Raw genomic sequence first — 10,077 nt, 5'->3', positions numbered from 1 at the left:
AAAATCTCATCCTTGCACTTTACTACTGCTCTGTACCCAAAGTCATAATGTTCCATCTCATATTGCCCACTATCCCCAATGTTGCCATTTGACTTATGCACTTTACCCACCAGCCCTGTCCTTACAATTGAGTTGCACCAGTCTGCCCACCCATACCCAGAAATTGTTTATTATTGCAGGTTAATTGGTTGTTGGTTTGATGGTTGCTCTTATATTCTGTTGATAATGTTATTGTTTTATTCTGTTTTATGTTGTTTTTTCTATATTTTAGTGTGTTATATTTTAACCATTTTTTCAGGCTCGTCCCTAGGTAAGCCGCCCCGAGTCCCTCCAGGGAGATGGGTTGTTATTATTATTAATGTTCTTGTTGCGGCAAGACTAATACTAACTAAAATATGGAAAGGAAAAAGGGTTAACTATTACAGATAGGAGAGATAAATTATTAGATTATATCCACATGGCCAAGCTAACAAATAGTAGCAGAGGAGGAAATTATGAAGCATTTGCAAACAAATGGAGGCTGACACTTGGGTTTCTGAAAAGAAGTCCAAGACAGATTTGATGCCACAAAGTTGCTGGTTAGTTATGTGATCCACATTGAGGGGTGTTGGAGATCTTGGGGGTTGGGTTCATGGATGCGAGGTTAGAGGAGTAAGGATATGTTAAGGTACGATAACTGTACAGCTAATACTGATTTTTCACATGATTTACGGGTGTTTGCTGTATATTGTTTTGTAAGTCTGTTTATTCCTTTGTATATATTTTCTTTTTTCTTTCTCCTCTCTTTTTTCTTTTGTCTCTTTTCTTTTCTGATTGCCTGTTCTATTTCTTATATACACCACGAAACAATAAAAATTAAAAAAAAGTAATTGTTTCTTTTTCCTCCTGTAATTTGAGATTTTTTTCCTCTCCTTTTTTTTCTCAGTTCACATGCCAGCTATTTTCCTAACTTGGTACATTCAAAATCAAATGTCATAAGCTTCCCATAATACATCTTGGTTTCAATTTTGCTAATAGTCACCAGAGATAGTTGTGATTGTAATATTTTAATTTGATTCACTACATCAGTTTTCTAGGGGGACTTCTTTAGTTCTTTTTTTTTCCATTTGTAGTTCATCCATAATCATCTACATTCTCACTTACCTTTTTTCTTTAGCTCTGATCTTGCTATATAAAATATCTTCACAAGAATACTTTTCTAGCATCCCATACCATTCAGATCTCAGTGCCTTTATCCATCTTCCAAAAATTCTTTCAGTATATTTTAGCTTTCTTAATGATTGCATCATTTTGCAAAATAATTTCATTCAACCTCTACCAGTAAAAATTATTTTACTATTTTAAGTTAAACTCACTGGGTTAACATTTAATGAAGAGGCCAGTAGAGCTTTGAAAGCTTGCATATTTTGTGTGTGTTTTAGTTGGCCAATAAAAGTAGTATGGATTTTGGATTGTTATTTATTTTGCTATATGACCTACACAGCTACACCAGAATGTCAATAAAACTTCGGCCTCAGTGCAGCGGCACTGAGGCACGCAATAAAGCAGAGTACACAGTCATCCATCAGCTTCAAAGCCTTGAAGTGGCACGTTTATTTAGGTCCTTTCTAACAGCTACAGAAAATAACAAACAGAACTATTTACATTCAGCCTGCTTGTTCCTTGGCATGGCTGAAAGAAGTGGATGCCCAGCAGTCCTTATCTCAAGTTCATGTCATTGGAATGTGTGACGTATCCCAGAACAGTTCACACTCTAGGAAATAAATCACTATGCTTTTAACCCTTGCATAGCATGCCATTCTGCACCGGACATAGACAAGAGTTTTAAACTATAAGCTGTATTTCACACTAGCAAAACCCATTATGGTGACACAGAATATGACCCCTGTCCTTTACGCAGATAATAGTTGAACAATATTCCGGAAGAGTAAGATCCAGCAGAACTCCCAATCCTTCACAATGTAAGTTCATCTAGAATAGCATAAATGCTTATGCATTTTGGTCCTTTTGGACCATGTGGGAAACAAATGACATTGCAAGACATAGCCTTCAAGTTATCATAGGGGATTACAAGGTCTTGGATTTGAAGCTAGAGGGCCTTGATTCACAGGTTGCCATTTCATCTCTCGTCCTAGTTCAGTGGTTCCCAACCTGTGGGTCCCCAAGTGTTTTGGCCTACAACTCCCAGAAATCCCAGCTGTTAGAATTTCTGGGAGTTGAAGGCCAAAACATCTGGGGGCCCACAGGTTGAGAACCACTGTCCTGTTGAAGGAAGGGAGAGAAGAATAGTGGAGTTGAACAATTGGCTCAGCAAGCAGATGATGTCACCAGGAATGATCTGATTTCTTGGACCATGTTCTCCACTTTCATGAAGATGGTCTTCAAGCAAGCAATGGGTTACACCTTTTTGCAGTTGGCGGGAATGTTTTTGTTTTACCTCTCTATAATCTGGCTATAATTTCCAGCGCCTAATCAACCCTTCCCCAACATAACTTAGTTTAAAAGTCTCATAAGCAATTAATACAACACAACCATGGGATGTCATATGTCCCTAACTAATGCACAGAGCATAGGATATAAACAAGATGGATGCTTAATACAACAAAGCAAATATGATGTAATAATCTAGAATCTATTTCTGAGAAACAGACCAATCTGAAAAAGAGAATAGTAGTATTATATGTCAAGAATGTTTTCATTTGTGAAAAAAATGCATGACTTAAACCCTGGAAACCAGGTTGAGAGCATATGGCTACCTATTAATACGGTGAAAAATGACAGGGGTGTGATTGTGGAGGTATACCACAGATCCACAAGCTAGACTGAGGACTTATTGCACACCTGCACAACTCTCTAGGTGTTTGGGCCTCCAACTCCCGGAAGGCCTAATCAGTTATTCCAATACTCAGGAATTCTGGGAGCTAAAGTTCAAAATACCTGAAGTTAGCAGGTTGTGCAGTCCTGCCTTATTGGAACAGATTACCCCATCGGTACAGAGAGATGTAGTAGCAATGGAAGATTTTAACTATTCTAATATTGTTACAAATTGAAGTCTGACATGAATATAAGGGCATTTCAGAAAATTTCATTGTCAAAAAGATGAAAGATTAAACAAAGTGATCAGATGTTTCAGATCTAATTCTAAGCAACAGTGATGACCTTGTTAATGGAGTGAAAGTGCTAGGATCCTTGGGTGTGAATGACCATGTTCTCCTGGAGTTTGTTATACAACAGAAATAATAAGATGAGCATAGACACACATTCTATATCTTATGAAAGCAGGTTTCAGTAAACTTATGAAAATATTGGATATGCTCCTGATGTCAGTAATACTAAAAGAATTCATGAAAAATGGGAGTTTCTTAGCAGTGACATATTGAAGACATAATTTCAAGCAATTTCAATGAGAAGGAAAAATGGGAGGTGTCTAAGGCTTGGATCTACACTGCCCTATATCCCAGAATCTGGTTCCAGATTATCTGCTTATCCCAGATTATCTGGCATTGCAGACCAATATAATCCAGTTTAAATCAGATAATCTGGGATTAGATCCTGGGATACAGGGCAGTGTAGATCCAGCCTAAACTAACTAGAGTGGATAACCAAAGAACTTCCAACTGAGCGAAGATTTCAAATGAACATGAACAAAAAATGGGAAAAGGCAGAAATCACCAAAGGGAACATGTAGGGAGAGAGCCAGAATGAGCTCAGGCTTGCCAGAGAAGTAAAAAACAATAAAATGATGTGGGGGGGGGGGGGTTGGTGTGGGTGAGTGTGTGTGTGTGGTGAGCGAGAAGGGACTTCATGCAAGGAAACTGTAAGGCTGATGTATGAAGAAATTTTCCCCCAGGAAAGATAGTCATTTCTTGTGAGTGTAAGGTGGGGAAATCAGCTGTGCCCCTCCAAAGAAGCAATGGGAATTCTTCTTTGTGAGGTAGGAATGTTGTCACCGGACCCTTCCACACAGCCCTAGATCCCAGAATATCAAGGCAGAAAATCCCACATTATCTGTGGTCTCAGGTAACCCAGTTCAAAGCAGATATTGTGGGATTTTCTGCCTCGATATTCTGGGATAGAGGGCTGTGTGGAAGAGCCCTTCTTTGGGGAGTGAGGAGATGGTGGCTGCATCCACCCAGAGAAACAATGGGAGTTCTTTCTTGCAAAGAAAGATCCCATCACTTCTTTGGTGGGGGTGGAAGAAACAGCTAAACTCCACCACAGAAGCAGTGGAAGTCCTTCCTCATGAGGCCACCATTCCTGAAAGAATGAGAGTCCTTCCTCACAAAAGGAAAGGGAAGAGAGGCGAGAGGAGAAGAGGGAAGGGGAAGGAGGGCGCTAGAACTCTAAAATCACACCCACTGCTGCCTGAGAACAGAACTGCAATGAGAGGAACTTTTGCATGTAAATCCACTGTGGAAAAGAAGAATGACTGAGAGGAGTGGGTGGAATATGAAAACAGCTACAAGGATCAGAACAGTGTTATGCAGTGCGTAGTAATGACCAAAGACACCATTATCCCATGGTAATATAGCTTCACAAGCCTCGTGTGATACAGTCCTAAGTCAGTCGAGTTTTTTTAGAAACAGGTGAATCCCATTTGCAGACTTCAAGACAACCTGAGGGATTGGAATAGGAATGTTTGCTGGATCTGGTAAGATTTCGAAGCGGAGCAGGATCTGAGCAAGAGCTACTTTCATCTCATTCATGGCAAACTGCTGTCCAATGCAATTCCTGAAAGAAGAGAAAAGACTAAGACAACTTAAGATCTTAAGGTAAAAGTTTTTCCTGGTATTAGGTCTAGTCGTGTCTGACTCTGAGGGTGGTGCTCATCTCAATTTCTAAGCTAAAGAGCCAGCCTTGTCTGTAGACACGTTCTAGGTCATGTGGCTGGCATGACTGAATGAAGTGCCATTACTTTTCCACAGAAGCAGTGCCTATTGATCTACTCACATTTGCATGTTTTCCAACTGCTAGGTTGGCAGAAGCTGGGCCTAATAGCGGGAGCTCACCCTGCTCCCCAGATTCGAATCGCCAGCCTTTCAATCAGCAAGTTCAGTAGCTCAGTGGTTTAACCAGCTACACCACCAAGGGGCACTTAAGATCTTACACAGCTTTATCTCCCAATTTAAAAGACTGCATGTGGACAGCACCCCATTCACAAATGCATTTTAAAACAAAAATATAGAATATGGAAATCAGTATTTTTCCTAAAGACTTGTTTTTTATAATTTACTAACTTAGGTACCTTACACAATCAACCAAATGATTAGCCAACTTTCAGCATTTACAGAACCATGGGATTTACTTTTCTTCACATAAAATATTTTTAATGGTTTAACAAATTAATTTCATACCTACCTTGGTCCAGCAGCAAAAGGCACAAAAGCATGGGAATGTCTATGTGATGATTTCTCTGGTGAGAATCGTGTGGGGTCAAATACCTAGTAGAAAATGTAAAGATCTTTCATTAGCATTTCTAAATGCAAGAACAAGCCCCATGAGGAGTGGCTTAAAGAGCTGGGCATGTTAGCCTGCAGACGAGAAGGCTGAGAGGAGACATGATGAAGGCCATGTATAAATATGCGAGGGGAAGTCATGAGGAGGTGGGAGCAAGCTTGTTTTCTGCTGCCCTGGAGACTAGGACATGGAACAATAGCTTCAAACTACAGGAAAGGAGATTCCACCTGAACATTAGGAAGAACTTCCTGACTGCGAGAGCTGTTCAGCAGTGGAACTCTCTGCCTGGAGTGTGGTGGAGGCTCATTCTTTGGAGACTTTTAAACAGAGGCTGGATCCGTCAGGGTACTTTGAATGCAATTTTCCTGCTTCTTGGCAGGGGGTTGGACTGGATGGCCACGGGATCTCTTCCAACTTTATGATTCTAAGTGTCTCACTATTCCCTTGACACGTGCTTGCCTCACTGCTTTAAAGCATTTACATAAGACACTAAAAAACAAAGTGAAAGATGGGCAGAAATAATAGGATAGATAGACAGATAATATTTATAGGGAGAGCCAGCACAGTGCTTAAGTACTGAGTTATGACTGGGGTCCAGTTTGAATCCTCTCTTGGCCATGGAAACCCTGTGTGATCTTGGGCAAATCTCATTCTGGCAGCCTCAGAGGAAGAGGAGTGCAAATCTTTCTGAACAAATCTTGTCAATAAAATCCCATGATAGGTTCATCTTAGGATTGCCATAAGTGGTCGTTACCTTTTCCTATTACGCAGTCTTGGAAAGTATCCTGCTTTCCAAGAGAGAAAGAGATGATTCTGGGAACCACACAGGCATGGCTGGAAGACTATTATGGCTCTTCAGTACCTGGCATACTTTACTTTTACCTTAACTGTAACACACCCAGTTTGTGAGGATTGCATAACACTACTCCACAATGACATTTCTTGGATTTGAATTAAAACATTCAAATTAGTTGTGCCAAAGGGATGCTTTCACACTTAGAAATTATTTCTCAGGGCTGCCACCTGCCTTTAACTCATTGCAGTTACCTCTGGGTCTTCCCATATGCTTGGGTTTCGGTGGATATTATAGATGCTAATTGAGACGACTGTTTCTGAAAAAAATGACATTACAGGGTTAATCTCAATAGCCAAGAAATATAATTATTCAGAACTGTTACACATCTTAAGTATCAGTTGAGTATTCAGATGACTGAATTTGAGAACCATGGATTCTACGGGTACTAAAAGTGATCTAAAGCAGGCCACGTTCACATGCCTTGTCCCTCCCTTCCCACTCCATATTGCAAAAGAAATATATAAGACCACTTGTGCCCTAAGATGCCCCAGTAGCATTATGGGTCATTTTGTGTTGATCCTTTTGCAGCTGGGTTTGCCAGCCTCAGCATGTTCCAGGCTTGATGGTGGCAGTGGCAGCAGGATCCAAGCACTACTTCTTGGTGGGAAAGGACCCACTCCCTCCGGAAAGGGCCCTGAAACTGCCCCTTGGAGGGGAAGGAGGAGGAGAAGGGAAGCACAGAGCCCCTGACTATGCTTTGTGGAACCGTAAGGGCTCTGCAGAGCACAGTTTGAGAACCGCTTCTGTAGAGCAATCCAATTTTATACAATACATTGTTATCTTAATTATGTTTTAAAGGCAATTTGACACCCTTTCCAGGAGAGAAGCAGAGTACTAACTAACTAATTATAAATGAATAAATAAATCACTATCTAATTTTTGCAAAAGAGCACAATATTATACTATTTATGAAAGAGAACAATGCTAGCTAAATGATTTTTCCCACTCTATATCAAGGATAGATCCAGAAGATGTCCACAGAGAGTATCAGAATGAACTAACCTTCAGGCAAACTGCGTCCATCACAAAAGGTTATGGGTTTGCTAAGTTGTCGAGCCACCGCAGGGACTGGGGGGTAAAGGCGGAGGCACTCTTTTATACACATGGTGGTGTAAGGCATCTTTCCAAGGTCATCCCTGAAGAGATCAAATGAAACTGTGTTTAAACAGATCCTTTCACAAACGTGTTGACAGAAAGTATTAGCAGCTTCCTAGCATATAGTCTACTATCATTTCAAGTTTTATTGATGATAAAACTGTGTGACAAAAAATTCTGGGACCTGATTATGTAACAGGCCATCTTCTCTCTTATAGATCCCTTTGGATTTTGAGGTCAGTAATTGAAATCAGTGTAGTGCCGCCTACAATGTGCAATGCCCTTGACTTCCAATTTTGGGGGAAAGGCAAGGGACTGATGATGGTGTTGGTGATAATAATGATGCATATGACTCATTTTTCCAACTAGCAAACTTTAAGGTGCGATTTACTAGCAAATCTATAATTAGCAATTGGCAATCTGTAATCTATAGCCCATTATTGCTAGCATTTGGACAGAGAAAATAAGAGGGGGGAAAGGAATGACAATGTGGCTTTTGTGATGGACCTACTGAAGCAACCTGATTCTAGACCTTGGAATTAATATGCTTAACCTTCAAGTTGTCTACTTTTTTAAAAAAGCAAACTGATTTAGACACATTAAGTTAACGCTCTCACCACTGAACTGTGTCATGGTCCCCCATAATTTCCTTTATCTCCTCCCTGCATCGGTGTTGGTGTTCTGGGTTGTGAGCCATTGCATATAACATCCAGGCAATCCCACTTGCCGTGGTATCATGCCCTTCAAACATGAATGTGTCCACCTCAGCACGCAAATCTTCTTTAGATAACCCGACTCCATTTTCATCCTTAGGATACAAGGATATTAGCTACTGAAAAGAGTTCAAGTTGGTTGAAGATAAAAAGGTTCCCATCCTTACTGGTAAACTATCTTTTTCAAGTTGTGTTTAATTTAGAACATTGGTCATTTATTAGTCAAGGCAAACCAAAGTTCAAGTTGCCAATAAATGAAATGGAAGAAATCATTGGCTTGGATTTTCCAGTTGGCTTGGCTTCTATCATGAAGTGTGGAGAGGTACCATCTTGTCAGTCGTTTCAGGCACAGAAAAGTCATGAATCAACACTGTCTTAGGGCTTGACTACACTGACTAAAAACCTGAATCCAGCACTGGTAGTCTTTATGATTCACAGGGAATTCAGAAAGTATCTTTATGTATTTATTTATTTTTGCCCTTAACGCAATTTTGCTCCACACTAAGCCAAATTTGCTCCATGGTGTAGCTGACAGTGACAGAGACATAGGCAGATAGGGGCTGGCATTTGGGCCCCTGCCCAGTGGCACTAAACCAGTTTCAGCACAGCTGGGTTGTTTTGCACACTGTTTCTAGCATGTATTATTTGTCAATGTAGAACCACCCTTAGTGAGCTTGGGCATGTCACACTTTCACTCTCAGGAGAAGAGAATGGCAAGCCCTCTCTGAACAAATTTTGTAAAGAAAACTACCTCAGAGGTTGACCTTAGGATTGCCAAAAATTGGAAATAACCTGAAGCTATATAACAACAAACTTTAACTAGTAGACTGCTAGAAATGTAGTTACAGTCTCTGCACAAAACAACCATGTGTGAACTTTGTGTACAATAAATCCCAAACTGTGATGATTCTCATCGAGTCCAGGATTTTCAACTTTTGAAAAATGTGTTTTTCAACCATTAAAAGAAATATTTTTCAATATCTTTTCCACACCTAATTCTGCTGCAGAAACAATATCAGGCAATTAAAATCCCCAAAATCTAGGCAGAAATTGGCAAAACCTTTATTTTTATCAAGCCAATGCATACATTGCAAGAATTAAGATGATGTTAGATTGATGTCATTGTTGTTAACCTTTCATTAGCTAGCACACAGTGAATGGTGTCTGTTCTTTTATGGCTAACATACCTTGGCTGAAAGAAGAATATCCAAAAAATCTAAATGTCGCTTCTTCTGGATTTTTTTGAGCTCTCCTTCCTCCTTGGATGATATTTTTCTTTCTTCTATGACTTTTTCTGTGACAAATGTTAAGAAATTGGGATTCCAAATGTATAACTATAGTGTTTTGATGATTAAATGAAAATCCAATGAATTTTTGAAGAGAGCTAGATCTGTTCTAAAGGCTGAGTAAGAACTGAAGACACATCACTGTTTCATTGATTTTGTTTTGTTTAACTGTAGCCACTTCAGCAACAATATCGGTCTTTAGGTATGTCAGAGGGCTAGGGCTGTGTCAATAGTTGGCTTCTTTGGGCATCTGCTGAGATTTGTACCTCGAAAGCGGGAGGCTACCAATCCTGGACACTCTCTGGTCTTGTTCATATTATTCACCAACTTCATTTAATGAGGAACTCATTAGGGAGAAGAACAAGGCAAAGGAACAGTATCTATTCCTGCCACCCCCTTCCTTTCCCAGAACAAATACTCACTGAGTCAACAGAAAAATTAAAAAGTAACAACTACACGGACAGCTGAAAAGAGAAGATGTACAGAGAAGATTTTCCCTGATACTCATGAATAAGTCTAAAAATTAGACCCAAAAATCTGGGTCACCTTATTCACAGGTTTTATAAAAAAAGGAAGCACCCTATTTCCCAAGAAGAATGGCAAAATGCAAAGACTAACTTCATCCTGGGAGAATCTAAAAGAAGAACCAATCCCCTTTACTCTCATGGTG

At 39.9% G+C, this 10,077-nt stretch overlaps 1 protein-coding gene across 2 annotated transcripts in view; it reads right to left on the bottom strand.

The window, feature by feature from the left end:
• Nucleotides 1-3,750: 3,750 nt before the first annotated feature.
• The window catches only part of LOC132773892 (cytochrome P450 4A6-like), a 21,330-nt gene continuing 15,003 nt past the window's right edge, over nucleotides 3,751-10,077 (bottom strand). For both annotated transcript variants that reach the window (XM_067467893.1, XM_060773458.2), the window contains exons 9-14: nucleotides 9,309-9,415; nucleotides 8,026-8,216; nucleotides 7,316-7,449; nucleotides 6,505-6,569; nucleotides 5,359-5,441; nucleotides 3,751-4,731 (exon numbers count right to left, since the gene is read on the bottom strand). In XM_067467893.1, the coding sequence (XP_067323994.1) occupies nucleotides 4,563-4,731; nucleotides 5,359-5,441; nucleotides 6,505-6,569; nucleotides 7,316-7,449; nucleotides 8,026-8,216; nucleotides 9,309-9,415 (749 nt within the window). In that variant the 3' untranslated portion in view covers nucleotides 3,751-4,562. The remainder of the gene's footprint in view (nucleotides 4,732-5,358; nucleotides 5,442-6,504; nucleotides 6,570-7,315; nucleotides 7,450-8,025; nucleotides 8,217-9,308; nucleotides 9,416-10,077) is intronic.

The sequence above is a fragment of the Anolis sagrei genome, chromosome 4, assembly GCF_037176765.1.
Source record: "Anolis sagrei isolate rAnoSag1 chromosome 4, rAnoSag1.mat, whole genome shotgun sequence".
In the NCBI taxonomy this organism is placed as follows: Eukaryota; Metazoa; Chordata; class Lepidosauria; order Squamata; family Dactyloidae; genus Anolis; species Anolis sagrei.
This window is presented reverse-complemented; position numbering and strand designations above follow the sequence as displayed.